The 17,332-nt window shown below is 45.0% G+C and overlaps 1 protein-coding gene across 1 annotated transcript in view; it reads right to left on the bottom strand.

Moving 5' to 3' along the window:
* The window catches only part of SH3BGRL2 (SH3 domain binding glutamate rich protein like 2), a 28,888-nt gene extending 11,831 nt beyond the window's left edge, over positions 1-17,057 (bottom strand). The window contains exons 1-2 of the mRNA XM_033143288.1: positions 16,954-17,057; positions 2,764-2,949 (exon numbers count right to left, since the gene is read on the bottom strand). Of these exons, the coding sequence (XP_032999179.1) occupies positions 2,764-2,949; positions 16,954-16,998 (231 nt within the window). The 5' untranslated portion in view covers positions 16,999-17,057. The remainder of the gene's footprint in view (positions 1-2,763; positions 2,950-16,953) is intronic.
* Positions 17,058-17,332: the final 275 nt, after the last annotated feature.

The raw sequence follows: 17,332 nt of genomic DNA, 5'->3' as shown, positions 1-17,332 counted from the left end.
CTCCCCTAATACAGAAGCCCAGCTTATTGTGCTGAGTGTTTTCATTTTCACATCACATTTACACACATTTGTGGGTGACTTGAGAGTACACCTGCTGTCTTTAAAATGTCACCCAGGTAGCATCCCTGATAAATGAAGTACAGTATAGTTTTGCATCTCCTTGCATTAACTACAGTATATTCTGGCGTATAAGACTACTTTTTAATCCAGGAAAATCTTCTCAAAAGTCAGGGGTCGTCTTATACGCCGGGTGGAAAATCTGTGGTTGAGTATATCTCAAACTCTATATTTTAACTGGAAAAGTTGGGGGTCGTCTTATACGCCCAGTCGTCTTATACGCCGCAATATACGGTAAATTACCATGGCTGTCTGCCAGAAGAGACAGATCATTAAGCCACTCTGAAAGGATTTATCAATCATTCCTTGCAGATTGTGTGTGTGTGTGTGTGTGTGTGTGCAGGAACTGCATAAATACATAGAACAGTGACATGCTTTAAAAGCTCAGTGTTCAAAGCATGCATCAGAGCATGCTTTTATGTCTCTCTCTTTTAATCATGCACACACATACATACATACACACACACACACACACACACACACACCCCTCTGTAATTATATAATTTGTTTTTAATGTTGTATTTTAAATTGTTGTGACCCTCCCTGGCACCCTAGGGTGAAAAGCAGGTGATAAATCAAAATTGATAAGGAGGATGATGCACAGGGAGAAATGAAGAGGCAAAATGATGAACACAGGAGGGGATGTTCCTTTTTACTCTTATATCTGCAGAAAAATCTTCAGCAAAAACCCATCTTTAGGGTCCTTGCTCAACCCATGAGAAAATATGGAGAGAGGTTTGCTTCACCCTTCTCCACAACACCTGAAAACATACAGAAAGGCAAAGAAAGCTCCCATAATTGCAGAAATAGCTATCAGGTTGCTTGTCAAGCACAGACTGCACTGAACATAAAACAAGTAAGGGTAGAGCTTGGCTGTTTTCCAAGGACAGTCAGAACCACCAATAATACTTTGTAAATCAGATTCAGATAACTCATGACCCCACCATCACAAGACTGAGGCTCCCGTTTTCAATTATCAATTTTAAAGCTCAAGTGCTCATTACACTTAATTGCAAAGACAGCACAGTCAAGCAACTAGAAAGAGATTAAAGCAGATGCTGGGAATTCAGATAAATAACAGAATCGTCACATTATGTTGGCATTAAATAGTAGTGCAAGGGTATTTCCAGATGTTGGCTCAGTCCAAAGATTGTGGGTGTCTAGGCATGCCCGACAAGCCTGGGGTCAACTCTGCTGATCAATCATAATCCAATGGGGACACAGCAACTACTGCACAAACACTATTAAGAGTAGCTCCAACCCCCAATAACAAGGAACCCAGCTAACACACATATTATATATGTGTGTGTGTGTGTGTGTGCTTGACCATCAAGGAAGGATCTGGCATAATAAAAATTTTAAAAACCACACCTGTCATGCCTAAAATAAAGGATAAAGGGGAAAAAGTGGCACGCCTATTATACCTCACCAGCAAAAGGAATGAAGACTCCAACAGCATCCAATAGAAAGGCGGATTGCCTGCTGACGTCATCAGACCCGCGCCGCCAAATATTGCCCCGTCCACCATTTTATAACTCCCATTTGTAAGCACCCAAGGACTTTCTGACACAAACTGCTTAGTGGAAATGTGGAAAAAGATGGAGTAGGAGGCAAGGCAGTTGCGGAAGAGAGGGGGGAGGAAAAAAATGCGGGAGCGAAATAAGCCCGAGGCTGCCTGAGAGGTCGCAGTGCGTAAGACCGGCTCTGAGGGGATTTTGTCGCTGCGGTGCGTAATTTTGGGACTGGGGTGGGGAAGAATCCTCTTTTTAATGGCGTAGCGCATGGGGCCAGTTAATTGTGAGGAGGGGGGTCTTTGTGGGGGGTGCGCTTTTACAGTAAAAAAAACCACAGCAAGGCCTGCAGTAGGCCTCCATAAGGTGCCCAGTGCCCTCACTTAAAATGGCCGCTGCACACTCACAGGCATTTTAAAATTTCCCAAGTGCCCTCACCTAAAATGGCCACCGCAGCTTCGCATGTTCAACACACACAGTCCCAAGTGATCAATACCACCAACCAATGTGTTCTTTTATGTAAAATGCATCTCTGGGTTATTTGTGGGGCATAGGAATTCGTTCATTCACATGCTCTGAGGGACAGTGGACCGGCCCACGGCTGAAAAAGGTTGCTGACCCCTGCTCTAGAGGGACAGGGAAGAACGAAAACAGGAGCTTCCAGAATACTTTCGGGGTCAGAATTTTAAAAAGCAAAAAACCCCACAGCAACATGTGGCCGGGCCAGCTAGTAACAAATAATTTTAATTTTCTTTTTAAATGACTTTTTAATTATGATACTGAATAATGGAATTAGTCAATAATCTGCCCTAGAAATTTCCCAAAGTAGCATGCACATGGCTCCAGGACAAAGATGATCAAACATTTAGGATCCAAATGCAGAATTGTTAGTGTAGGAAATACCAAAAAAACAGATCAAAAATTGAGCATTAACCCTGACCATTCTGCATAGGGTTTTCCTGATTATCATGCTATCTATCAATGCAAGATGGGAACAACAACAAAGTACCACTATGGTCATTCTCTCGATTTTTGTGTTGTCAGGAAAAACCCCTGGTGCTTATGCAGTTCACAGAGATGAGGATGGCCAAAGCTAACACAGGTGAGAAAGATAGAAGCTTCAAAAGTTACTTACTCCACAGTACTGATCATCATTGAAAATCTGGGGTGGGAGCGGGTTGCCTTGTGCAGGCTGTTTGTCTTGAGGAATGTTTTTATACATCCATCGCCTTTGCTCCTCCGACATGGTGATATCCACCTCTTCAAAGTTGATCTTGTTGCCTTCCAGAAATCGTACAATGTCTTGCTGCCTCTTCTTCATCTGGAATTGGGGGGGGGGCAGGGGGGACAAAACAAAATCAGGATGCAACTTAGTTGTTTGCTAAGACACTATGCAAACCAAGTCAGTGGGATAAAGTTACTTTGAACACATGCAGTACAATTGATTTCTGGCAACAGGGCTTTTAAGTGTGATGGATTTCCTGCATCCCCCCCCCCCCAATCACAACCCCATGATGGTAGAACTGGGAGGCAAAAAATGTTACTGTCGATGCAGGTCTCTTAAGTGCAACTGTTGACCAGTAGTGTCATAACCCAAGGATGCAGCCTTTTGTTCCCATGGCCAATTTTAAATTCTATTTTTCCACAGGTTTTTTTTTATTCTCTGAATCAATGGGCAGGTTTAGACAAAAGCAGAAAAGTCTCCCTGCGGCAGGTGTTACATCCAAATTCAGAGAAGCTGACCTAAGCCATGTGACAACAAGGGAAGCACTGAAGGCACTGAACAGGACTAATCCATCAACCTGGTGCCCTGAAGATACCTTCATCATGCTTTGAAAATACTTTGGACTACAGCTCCCATTAGCGCCAGCCAGTACGGCTTAGCTAACCTATCTGAACAATGAGTAGATCGCCATATACTTCCACTTGATGTAGCTAGGCGTGAAGAGAGGCAGACAAGACGGAGGCACACTCAGACTCAAGATATGAACGAATGGTATTTGGGATTTAGTTCAGTATAGTATCAGCACTCGGGACTCTCTGTCTGCAACCTCATTACATAAGGCAGGCAGACGTGCTTGACCCAACCACGGGTCTGCATTCTGATTTTGTGTTTCTGTTGGTTCCCTAAGGGAATAAATCACTAGAGCATAGTAAGCTGTTCACCTTATCCTGTCTAAATGCCAGATAACGCAACCAGCATCTTCCCTGGGCCTTAATATGCCAAACTGAAGGAAGCAACACAAGGCATCTTTGCTGTTTGAATATGGATTCATGATGCTTTATCTTCAGCCTCTGCCTCTCAGCTTAGCCTACCTTGCAGGGTTGTTATGAAGAGAAAGACAGAAATCCCCAAGCCTGCCACCTCTAAACTGACTCGACAGGATTACAATTGTTATGATAAAAAAAGAGTATCTCCCTGAGAAAAGGCTATGGGGTAAATGCTAAACAAATCCAGAGTGGAATCGCTAAGACGATTGGATGGCACCTTGTACGCCTCCTTCCGGCAACTCCTGCAGCCAAGCTGGTGACAAACTTATTGCTCTGCTTTCCTTTGGACCACAGCAGAAAGGCTAAGAGGGGGTCTTGTTATCTGGGCAGCCCAGGACCTTGCACCCCATGCAACCTTGAGCAATTTGACTTCACCCCAACAATATGTTCAATATAGAAGAGCTTTTTTCATTGCTAAACTGATTAAAATTAGAATTTTTTTCCTTTAAAAAAAAAGGGTTGAAGATGTCCAGTTTTCATATTTGCACTGAAGCCCCTCACTGGAAACTGAAGAATGTTTCCAATGGGCTATGTCTGAATATCTTACTATTCTGTGAACCTATAGAATTCCTGGACACAGTAGGTTGCACAAACTTCACTCCAAAGTAATTTTATTCTGGATTACTCTTAAAGCACAGGGTGGGTTAAGTGGCCTTGTCATCACTTTCTAGCTTTCTAGGGTTACATGAAGCTACCAATGTGCCTCTGTTGATGCCTCAACTGAAAAGGGCAGGTTCTCTTGTTTCCTTACAAATAATTAAACTTGAATTGAAGGGAAAGGGTTGATGTTATGGAGCAAAATTAGGCAACAGCCCATAAAAACCGTTTCTCCAGCAGGCCATTGACTCAACTGAGACATATGCTGGGATCATCTGAGAAATACTCCCGTTAAGAAGCCCTGCTGGGGGCCTGAGAAAGGCGAAAATCAGTGACTCAGTGGCTATTTGCCATAGCAACCGCATCATTATGTACATCACAGGAGAGCTGCTGGCTTCTGCAGGCAGATGTTCAATTAACTTCTAATGTGCCACACATTTGGGGCGTGGGGAGATGAGAGAATGTTATCATGCAATATGCTCTCCAGTTTTTAAACAAAAAAAAAATCAGCAGTGGGAGGTTAATTTTTGCAGAGATCGCTGTTTGATGCACTGCCCTCTAATCGAGCTGGCACAATCTGTCTAGTCCTTATACTGTAACACAATGCAATGCTTTTGCCTCTTAAAAAAAATATAGCATTGAGGCTCTCTTAATGCCTGTTATGCGCCTTTTACATCCTTCCTTAGACTCTTGGCTGTTGTAAGTGGGAAATGTTTTTAGTAATGGCAATTCATGAAGGACATGTCTGTATGCACATATATTGTTAATGACTGTTCAGAAGACACAAAATGGAGATTTACAGATGGGTTATTCACAGCAAGTAATCCATAAAGCACAATCTGGTGAGTGTTTTTCACTCGTATCTCCAGTCTGAAAAATGGCAAAGATAGAAGCACAATATAGAGCACTACAATAAATGGCAACATATACTTGCTTACTCAGATGTAAATTGCATTCAGTTCCATGAGCATAACAATGCAGCCTAGGAGTTATTGTAATGTTATACCTATACATTATATTGCTCACATCTAGAATCACTGGTATGAGTTTGTGTTTTGCTTGCAAGCTAACAGGTGCATCAGTCCTCCTCAAAAATACGGCAGAAGCGTATTTCCTCAATTTCAAAAAATGCAGGTTCACCAGATGACATCCAAAATGTTGAGTATACTCAACATTAATTCCTTTAACCCAACATTCTGTTTTGTGAAAATTGCATTTTTTCTATGCTCAAGCATGTAATCTTAGCAAAAAAGGGTCCACAGACCATGGATTTGCTTGACTAGAAGACAACTCTTATTAAATATAATTGTGCTAACAAATGGGAAAAAAGATTATATTGTATTACATGTATGCAGTTAATTATATATAATTATATACATACACAATAATAATACACATACTCATATAATCACCTTTTTCACTTGTTAGCACAATTATATTTAATAAGTGTTACCCTGTAGTCCAGTATTTCCTAAAATAGTGGGTTACCACACTACTTCATAAAATCATAGAACTGTAGAATTGTGGAGTCATTGAGACAGTGACACATAACAGCCACTTATAATATCATTTTAACTATCAACTATAATCTTTGCCTGGGTTGTTTGCAAAACGTTCTAATTGCTAGAAGGGGAGCAGTTCATTGACAGACTGCTGTGAAGAAGTACAACTTCTGCGAAGGAAACTTTGGCTAGGAAGCAAAACCTCACAGGAGATACACTACTGCATTTACAACAATGCCATGTGTTTTTCACTGTCTATCTACTAGGAACAGATTGTCAATCTGAGCTCCAGGAGGAGAGATGTAGTCAAGAAGGGACGACAAGAGCCAGTGATGCTGACCGAACAAAAGAGAAGATTAGGAACGTAAGGGAGTTCAGCATTGCTTCAAAAATTACAAGCATATTCTGTGTACACATCATCGTATTTTTATAAAGGTGGCTATGCAAGTCAACTCCACTACCTGTAGACACAGGGAGGTGAAAAAAGCTACATTTCCCTGCTGATATGGGTAGTATTAAATAGTGGGTGGACATAGCAGACGACACTGATTTTCAAGCAGCTCTCTTTATTCTCAGGCTGGAACAGAACAGAACTGAAGGGCTGAGCCAGCCTGCTTATATAGTATTCAGTAACATGCAACAGTAACGACTCTCTCTCTAGCTACCCAATCCGTGAGCGGCAATCTCAATCCTTCATTTGCATGTGCGGACCTGAGTGAGAACTGCAGCCACGGTAGGCAGTGAAACTATATACACAGGGGCGTCGTAGGGTGGGGGCGGTGGGGGCGGGCCGCCCCTCGTCCCGCCCCTAGGCGGGTGTGTGCGGTGCTGCTTCTCCCGAGGTGACAGAGGCAGCGGCGGCGCGTGGGGTGACAAGCGGCGGCCCCTCCCACCACTCCCACGCGCCGCCGCTCCCTCCGTCATCCCGGGAGCAGCAGCGCTGCACGGACGAGGCTCCCGAAGTGGCGGCCCGGCATCCCTGGGGGCGGGGCGTCGCCGCGTGTGCGTGCGTCATGACTTTGCGCTACGGCAGCGGCTTCAGGGCTCTTTGCAGCCCGTCGAGGCCCCCAAGCCCCCGCCCGGCATACCCTGGGGGCGGGGCGTCGCCGCGCGTGCGTGCGTCATGACGCACACGCATCGATGCCCCGCCCCCGGGGATGCCGGGCCGCCGCTTCCGGAGCCTCGGTGGGCTGCAAAGAGCCCCGAAGCCGCAGCCTGGCACCCCTTTGCGCTACGGCAGCGGCTTCGGGGCTCTTTGCAGCCCGCCAAGGCCCCCAAGCCCCCGCCCGGCATACCCCGGGGGCGGGGCGTCGCCACGCGCGCCCCGCCCCCCAGGGGTGCCTCTTGGCTTCCCGCCCCGGGCAGCCAAGGGGCTAGGAACGTCCCTGTATATACACAACACCCCTAGTAGCCTAGGGTGAGAACTTCAATACATAACAGGTAGTGTGTATACACCCCATGAAAGGAGTGCATTTTGTTGGCGTATAGTCTCAGTCCAGGATGCATGGAAGACTGAGAGAGACCCTAGAGGAAGGGTAGCTGAAGTAAAGGGAAGAGATAGGCCATGGGGATGAAATATAGAGAACATATAGTAGGGAGGTGAGGAAAATCATCTGTTGTTTACATGCACTGGCAGGAAAGGGTCTCAGAGCAAATGAGTCTAAAGAGATGAGGAAATCATCATAATTTTTTTTTAATTATACCCCACCCATCTGGTGAATTAGTGGGAAAGATGGGCTAGGGGAAACTCTCATGCAGGACTATGTTCTTGGCAGGATGGGAACAAAGAGGCACAGCATCTCTGATGACTGGTCAACTTTGGCAGAATGTATCAAGGAGGCATGGAAGCCAATGGGACCATGTGAGTACATAGACTGAATATCCTGTGTCAAACTAGCAAGCCAAATACTTGCAGGTCAGCTGCAAGTGCCTAGTTATTCCACATTAACATTCATATACAAGTAATTAATATACAGAGTGCACTTTTTGTTCCAGTGGTGACCAAAAGAATAAAACTGAAGTGCGTCATTCCAAACTTCTAATATAAGGGGGGGGGGGTGTTTGCACTCGCTAAATGCTACACACACACACACACACACACACACACTTTGAATGTAAATGGGGAAAGCTCACCTCGGTGAATGCATTTATGCCAATGGACAAAGCAAAATGCAGTAACCTCTGAAATATGTTATTTGTCAGCTGGTTCACAAGCAGAGCTTACACTCCCCCTTTCAACAGAGACAATTAGCTCATCAACTGGTAGGGAACACAGGACTAGCATTTCTGCACGTCGGAGCAAATTTATTCAGCAGCTTAGCCCGAAAGCACAAATCAGCAGATAGATAACAAGAGTTGGCTAAACAAATGTCAATACTGTATTAAGCAGTTTAGAAGTACCGTAGGCACAAAAAATGCGCAGTCGCCAGACAGGTGTCAACAAGCTAAGATGGAAAACTTCCAGCCGTACATTCCCAAGACCGGTTGCTTTATTTCCTTCACACTTCCAAGGAAGTGATGAGCAAGGACTTAGAACTCCAGCAAAACTACTTTTATTCAGTGAAAGAACAGGCACCTACAACTCTAGAACTTCAAAGGTGTACTCAACCAGCATGGAAATGGAGCGATGCTTTATTTCTTTGATTCCATTTAAGGGCTTGTCCACACTTCTGCTTGTCCTGTGTCTAGAAAGCACGGATCTGAGAGGTTTCCCCCATAAAATACCTTAAAGCGATTTCATAGTAAACAAAAACAAAAAAACTTTGGCATTTAAAAATGATTCCATATGTAAAAATATTTTCAAATCCAGCACTGCAGGTGCAAACTAGGTTAAAGGGTTCTATTTAAGAGGCTTGATGGAAAAGGAAGGTCTTCATTAGGTGCCAAAACAGCAATAGAGATGGGGCCTGTCTGATATATAACAGGAGGACGTTCCAAAGGGTAGGTGCCACACTTAAGGCCCAGTTCCTGTACAGTACAGAACAGAGATGTTTTCTGTAGGAGACCCTCTTCAACAGAATGCCAAGATCAGTAGAGTACATCAGTATAAGGCCATTTTTTAGGCAGAAGACGTCTTCTCCAACTGCATTCATGTCTCACCATCAGAAGCCAGAGAATGCATTCCAATTGTCTGACGTTGACGTTGCACTGAATGTTTTCTTTTTCAAACCCGCAGAGAACGATCAAATTCATATATCATTTTTCAACAATGAAAGGCAATAACGGGGGGTGGGGGTGGGGAGGGAATACAGAGGCAGCACACCAAAGACTTGATCCTGAAAAGCTTGTGTGGTGAAGTGGGTTGTACCTCTTTCAAGCCAGATAGATGCTTGGGCACTGCTATTTCTGACAGTGCAAATTGCCAAGAAGGAGATTCAGTTACCCTCCTTCCCCCATCTTCCAAATGAGTGCTGCCAGAAATGAAATCACTGGCCACATGGTTGGTGGGGCACACTTGGAAATAAGAGAAACCTAATTTTTTAGTTGTAGCAGGGTTGGGAGAAGAGGTGGAAATGGGTTCTCACAGGGGATGCAATTCATGTGCAGAAACAGCTTTTCACTGTTGTTGGCTTTAAGGTCAGGTCTGCATTTGATGTAATAAAATATGAAACACATTTCACCAGCATTATCAATGCCCATCCCATCCTAAAGTTTGTTGCTCCATTCATTTTCTGATAAAAAACCAAAAGGCACAGATTATCTACAATATATAACAATGAAATAAATTTAAGCTGCAATCCTAAACACATACTTATTTGGGAGTGCAAGCCTCATTGAATACAAGATCCATTGGGTCCTATTTCTAAGTAACAAGTTCCAGAGATGTAGCTACACTGATATTTTGTAAGGGGAACACAGGGAACTTGCTGCAATCATCCAGATGTTGTGGGTCTCTAAATCCCATCTGCCCCAACCAACATGTTCAGGGTTGGTGGGAGCTGTTCTCCAACAGCATTTGGAGGGTCCTGGATTTCTTATCCCACTTCAAAGGCTTACAAATTGTTTATGGCATAGAAAGTGTGCATGCTGGAGTGTATTTCATAAGATGCACGAAGGCTTATGCTAAAATAAATTGAGATGCTACAATACATTTTTTGTTGGTTTTCCTAACAAGTAAACATGGATCAGATTGCTAATTTTCAGTACTCTCTCTCTCTCACACACACACAGCACTTCCTTGTGTACAAATTTCTGCAAAGGCATCCCATGTGTTTCAAAAGAATGGACAGAACCACATATACAAGCAGCAGAGGCACGTAACAGTAGCAATCAAGTGCCAAAGCAAGTCTGGGCTTGGTTGTAGTTTGAGAACACATAAGGAGTCAACTCGAATACAGCAAGCACCCTACAACAAAAGTTTAGCCCCCAACACATAAGGCAGGGGGCTCAAGGAAGTATAAGGATAGCATCCAGGAGATAATGAGTTCACCCTTGCTCTTCCCCTTAGAATATATTTGAGGTTGGGAGGGATTAAATAAGGCTTGAGCCTCAGCAATGACATAGCCAGAGTGACTGGCAAATGGTGACTGTATGGCATCATGGCAGCTTTCACTTAGGCCTCACCATCCAATCTAGCCACACATGCTCATTCACATTAGAATTACCGATGCCTCTTGGGATCACCTTGCTATGCGCCCAAACCCCTCCACTTCTCCTGGTCCAACAGCTGGAGATAAAACCATAACAGGAGTAGCTGGAAGGAAGAGGGGGAAGTGCCAGAAGGGCAATGACTTTCTGGGATTGTTCCCCTCACCATCCTATACAAGGACCATCAACAAGCACAGGATCTTCAGCAAGCAAGGGAAGAACCCTCTATCCCTGGATGCTAACACTTCAGGTACATTACAATGGGAAGGGTGGTAGGACCCTATCTGCTGACCATCACAGGAACCGAGACACAGCTGGAATAGTTACAGCCTTTATTAAACACCATCAGTGGTGGTGAACTCTGAAATTGTGCAGCAGTGGCAATGGCTGGAGTGGAAGGCCTGGCCCTTGAGTAAAGCCTCCAAGGAAGAATGCCTCCCCCAAGTGTGGTCTCCCCTCTTCCCTTGTTTACCCAAGTGGGGTATTGTCTCCTGGGAACTCACTTTGTCGGAACAGAGTGGAGGCTGATCCTCTTGTGGCAGAGTACCTATCAGGGTTCTAGTAGGGGAAGCGTTAGCAATGTGCACAGAAAAGCCCCCTTGTTATGCAATGTGCTCGTTTGTCCATAGTTCCCCTCCCCCAAAACCAGGACATTCCTTTGTGAGCTGTAGGTATGTGTGACTTGGAGCCAGAGATAAATGGCCCCGGGATGCACTGCACCTTCTTATCTGATGTGTTCATCTCCCTATGCAGAGTTCATATACAACTGGTGGTGTGATGCAACTCGGTGTTGAATAACACCTTATCTTATGCTGCGTCATGGCAACATGGCGAGACTTTGTTTTGTTTCTCCCGCTCCCATCGAAGCCAATGGGAAGAAATTCCTGGTGTAAATAGCTGGCAGCCAATGGGGGTACAGTCGTGATCCTCCCCCATGATTCCATCCTATTTTTGCCAGCCCTGTCACCACCTCTTCACCAGCAGAATTGCACTGCTAATATATCATGGGAGTTCCACCTGTATATCTCAGGTTTTGCTGGAAAAACAAGGTTAGCACTTCTTGTACTCCAGGGTGCCCTAAGCAACCCATCTCTTACAGTAGCCTAGCTTTTACTCCAGGGGTCAGCAAACTTTTTCAGCTGTGGGCCGGTCCACTGTCCCTCAGACCGTGTGGTGGGCCGGACTATATTTTGGAGAAAAAAATGAACGAATTCCTATGCCCCACAAATAACCTAGAGATGCATTTTAAATAAAAGCACACATTCTACTCATGTAAAAACACAAGGCAGGCCCCACAAATAACCCAGAGATGCATTTTAAATAAAAGGACACATTCTACTCATGTAAAAACACGCTGATTCCCGGACCATCCGTGGGCCAGATTAAGAAGGTGATTGGGCCGCATCCAGCCCACGGGCCTTAGGTTACCTACCCCTGTTTTACACCATATGTAACAGGGAGGCCTCCAGTCTACAGGCCTAAATAGGTCCATGAGGCCAGTTCAGCCAAGCCATGCCTACGTGCCCACACCTGTCTTGTTATGATGCCAGTTGTGGGGCAGGCAAGGGCAGGGTTTGGCCGACAGTGTGTTTGTAGGCACCTGTAAAGCCATTTTCTAAGTGCAGAGGGAGAGAGTATTGAGGGGTTTTCCTTAAGAGCCCTACAGCAATAAAAGGTCACTTGACATCATTGTGACATCAAGTGATTTACAGGTGGGCAGCTCTACCCACCTGTCAAACTTGGCCTGTGGGAGGTAGAGGAGATAACAATCTGGTCCCCTGGGCTATAAAAAGATTCCCCACCTCTGTCATACACAGAAAGCATCTGCACACTTTAAAAAAAAATGTGACAAAAACAAAACACGTTGGTGTTTCATTACTACAATATAAGCCAGCTGCTAATAACTGACAGTAATAATAGGAGGAAGGCTTCTATTATGAGTGTTCAATGACTGTACATTGTACAAGTGCCGGAAAGAATCTATATTTACACAGCAGGCTCCTGACATGGATAAATAATTGTTATTGGCCATTAGTACTTAGCCACTGAGCACTGCATATGCATCATGACAAACTGTATTAAGAGGTTTCACTTTCCTTGTGCCAATGAAATGAACACAGATATTATACTGTACAGCTAAAAGTCTTCCAGCAGAAATGCACGGTCTGCAGATGCAGTGCGTATATGTTCGTACAGAATGCAATGTTCAGTACCAGCATTACTGAAGCACAATTCATTGCCACCACAGAGAAGCTCTCCAGTAAGTCTCCAGATACCAAAAATCTGAATTACCAGTCCTAATAGATAAATGGATTACAAGATGAAATGGATATGCAGTTGTCGCAGGTTATATGAAAAAGTAATTACACCAAGACAAAGATATAGGACATTTGAACCACTAACACAAAGTCAGAAGCAATATTGATTTGATTTTAGTACTTTTACATGGCTGTGACTATTTATTTAATTTTTCAATGTGACATAGTTTGCTTGGCCCTAGGACCTTTAAATTATCAAACTAATACCAAACTGGTGCTGTTGCAAGAATGCAAACTAAGATATACAAGCTATTTGCTTATTTATTAAATCTGTTAGTTGCTTTCTCTTGCTCAGGGCAACCCAAAACGACTTACAATCAAATAAACAAGCAAACAATAGACCCCACATAGATACATAAAAACTAAAAGGAAAGAGTAATTAAAAAATCTTACCCCATCCACTTCTAAAAAGCTACAGGTACGGTAGTTAAATGCAAAGGCCAGGCTATAGAGGAAAACATTTGCCTGGCACCTAAATGAAGGCACCAGACAAACTTCCCTGGGGAGAGCATTCCACAAATGAAGAGCTACTGCAGAAAAGGCCCATTCTCGTATTGCCACCCTCTGGACCTTCTGTGGAGAAGGCACATGAAGGAAGGCTTCAGATTATGGTCTCAGGGCCTGGGTCAGTTCATATGGGGAGAGGTGGTCCTTAAGGTATTGCAGTCCAGAGCCTAAGTCCAACAATGAGTCCTGCAGCACCTTAGACACTAAAGCTTCAACCCAAACCCCTTTCGCACTGGGCTGAGGTGCATCACTTTACTGGCATAGATGCACACCAAATGGGCCAGCAGAAATACTGCCAGCAAGACCCTCACTGTTTATAGTCCGTGGAAAGCTTCAAAAGGGGGCATTTCAGAGAGTGGTTGTACTATCCTGGAATCTGCTGGATCCCTGAAGCCCAACTGCTGTGCCAGCTCCAGGATGGCACAGCCATTTACCTACCCTGCCTTCCACCTCTGCTAGCATGAGTGATGGGGTTGTGGATGAAGCGGTGGCTCCATCATGCCCTGTGGCTGCCCAGCCAAGCAGGGACTGGATTTTCCTGACTGGAGTTAGTATTGCAGCCTTGCATTCTCTTACCTGATGTTAAGTCTCACTGAATTCATTAGGACTTACTACTAAGTAAACATGGTTAGAATTACACAGTAGTTCATTAGGACTTACTACTAAGTAAACATGGTTAGAATTACACAGTTAGTCTTTAAGGTGCCACAAGACACTTAAAAAAAATTTTTTTTTTTTTTGCTGCTAACACAGAAACCTGAAAGCATTTCTTGAGTATTTAGGACTATTTTAAGATAGTGTACAGAATAGGTTACCACAGGTCATGGGCTTGGGAACTATGAACGAGGGCTGAAAGCTTGGATCAGTAGTTCATTCAGCTTAAGTAGTTCATAAGCATATTTACTGAAAAAGTCTTAGTGGCAAATGACAATGGTAGAGCATGAGACTCTTAATCTCCAGGTCATGGGAGCCCCTTGGAGAGCAAAAAAAAATTCCTGCATTCCAGGGGGTTGGACTAGATGACCCTTGTAGTGCCTTCCAAACTCTACAATTCTATGAAGTATGCATGTATAGGATTTGGGGTGGGGCAATTATGGCAGGGGACACCTTTAAAATCTGTAAGTTACAAGTGACACTGTTCTATTCACTCTTGTGTGTTACCATAATATGGATGAGGGGTGGCAATAGTAAACTTGGCCTTTCCTTCCAGCTAAAAGCTGCACCTCTTGCCTATTACACTGCAAGTCATGCTACAATTCCTTCAGTATTTCAAACTCAAAAGACACTTCCATTGAAGTTCCAGCAAAAGCAAGCATTCCTCAATGCAAACTGATTAACCAGTTAAAAGGCAGGTTTTTAAGTCACCTAAAAATCTTTATATTAATTAAAGCCATCTACTACTGGTTATGAGTGGCGCTGTGGGTTAAACCACTGAGCCTAGAGCTTGCTGATCAGAAGATCAGCGGTTCAAATCCCCGCAAGGGGGTGAGCTCCTGTTGCTCGGTCCCTGCTCCTGCCAACCTAGCAGTTCGAAAGCATGTCAAAGTGCAAGTAGATAAATAGGTACCGCTCCGGCGGGAAGGTAAACGGCGTTTCCGTGCGCTGCTCTGGTTCACCAGAAATGGCTCCCTCAGCCAATAAAGCGAGATGAGCGCCACAACCCCAGAGCCGTCCACGACTGGACCTAGTGGTCAGGGGTCCCTTTACCTTTACTACTGGTTAAGCAGCACATTTGTTCATCATGTGTCAATATTATTAATTAAATCTAACAGTGGGAGGTAAGTTGTTAGGATCGCAGTGACTCAGACATTAATATTTACCATACTTCTTTGACTTACACAAGTCTATTATTTATGGTGGTTATGGTACAACAGTTATTTGTTCAACAGTTCTGCATGAGTCAGTAAAAATTATATTTCAGCACACAATTTTTGGTTCAGTTACGTAAATATTTTTGCCACTTCTGTCTCTTAACATCTTCTGTTACAATGCCTTAATGCCAAGCCCTTAATGAAATTTGCCTTACTGCACATGATGATTATATGTTTACCCAGTAGTGGGAAATAGGAAGTCCAGAGCACTTATTTTTTAGATGTCCCTTCTATGAAGAGGCACATAGTGAGACCATTGATCCCCTGCTGGTAAGGCTCGCGGACCTCCTGGAAAAGCAAAAACACGACCTTTTCCTGTTAGGCAAAGATCAGAAAATGACGTGGATGGTCGCCAGATTCTGTGTACAGATCTGTAGGCACAGACCACCCCCTGATTCAAACTAGCCCATTAAGAAAATCCCCAAACTCGGTTCCATGGGTGATTCTGGGTCATTTCTCTGCGATAGCTTATCTTAAAGTTTTTAAGTGTTTATAAGCTTATCTCATTTATAAATTTTAATTTTACAGTTGCACAATGTTTTTAATGTTTGTTTTCCTGTTGGGATTGTACTCCCAAGTGTGTTTTATAAGCTGGTCTCCAACTGTAATAAATTATCTATCTGTCTATCTACCCAGTAGTGTACTGTATTGTGGCATCAAGTTTCAATTTACACCCAAATATGTGTGAATAGAACCTCAGTCTAGATGTGCAGCAATCTGAGCAGATGTGAGCTTATGTGCATCTCCCCTCCCCATCCCAAGAAAATAGAGCATTCATCATTCTGTGCTGATTTTGAGGTGCTTTAATCCTTCCCCCTTTTTACTTAAAACCAACTGTCTTCCTGATTTTTTCACATACAAAAGTCCAAAATCAGAAACCCAGATCACCATACTACATACAACTACTACTACAACATGGGGCCGGCCCTCCAGGGCTGGAGGCCAAAGGGGACAACAACGCTTCAGACCATAGGAGCAAACTCCTAAGGCTGAGGTCCCTTTGCCAACTCCCCCCAAAAATAAAATATCTGAGGGCCCGCCACACAAGTTGATGGGCACTGCCATTCCAACAGTATAGGTGCACGGCGTCATGTGATCGATTACGTGGGACGGGGCTTACCTGCCCTCCCCCAAAATATGTTATTCAAGTTGGCAACCCTGGTGCTGATTCTGAGGTGCTTGACTGGTTGGAAGGAGGAACTAGGATTCGTCTCCCTGGCCTTTTTTGTAAGAAGGAAAGAAGCCCCGTTATCAGAAACCCAGGCACCACTCCAGGAGGTCCTCCAGGGCTGGGTGCCAAACTACAGCTCGGGGTGAGCCAAGCAAGCGCCTTCTTTCTCGGCCAGCCAGAGGTGAAAGCAGGGAGAAAGCAGAGAGAGCTGCGGGGAGCGACGGAGAAACGTCTATAGGGCAACCCGAAATGCTCTCCATTCAATGGAACTGATCCGCCTCTGGGGTGACGAGCCGTTTTTGTCGGGGATTCCCCTCCCTCCTTCCGTTCACCTGCAGGGCGGCGGTTCTGGCGCGTCTGGTTCGGCGCTGCGGGGACGCAGCGTCCCGTATGGGATCAGCCGTCAGTCGCCCGCGGGGCTTTCCCCAAGGAAGTCCCCTCAGGAGCCTTCATTCGCCGTCCCTTCCTCCCTCCGTCCCTTTCCCCTTCTCCCCCACTCACCGTCACGGAGCCCGAGAGGGAAGCGACGAACACTCGGAGCACCATCTTCCCTCCCTGCCTACATTCGCCTCGCAGCGGCGGTGGCGGCGGCTCCTCTTGCCCGGACGAAGGCGCACCGCCGGCGGACTCCTCGGCGGCTTAGCGAGGGAAAGGTGAGGCGAAGTTGCCCAGTGCGGGGCTTCAGCCGCAGCCGCGCGCGCGCCCACACAGCCCTGCTGAAAAGCAGCCCGAGCGCGCCCAGATAAGCAGGTTGTGGCTTCTGCCAGCAGCGGGATTCGGGAGATAAAAGCGAGCGAGCGAGCGAGCTGCAGGGAGGGGGTTAAGGTGTGCGCGGGGATCTCTGGGAAATGGAGTCCTGAAGGATGTGACTGCCTGGAAA

Source organism: Lacerta agilis, chromosome 3 (genome assembly GCF_009819535.1).
Source record: "Lacerta agilis isolate rLacAgi1 chromosome 3, rLacAgi1.pri, whole genome shotgun sequence".
NCBI lineage: Eukaryota > Metazoa > Chordata > Lepidosauria > Squamata > Lacertidae > Lacerta > Lacerta agilis.
Note: the sequence above shows the minus strand (reverse complement) of the source record. Positions and strands in the feature narration are given on the sequence as shown.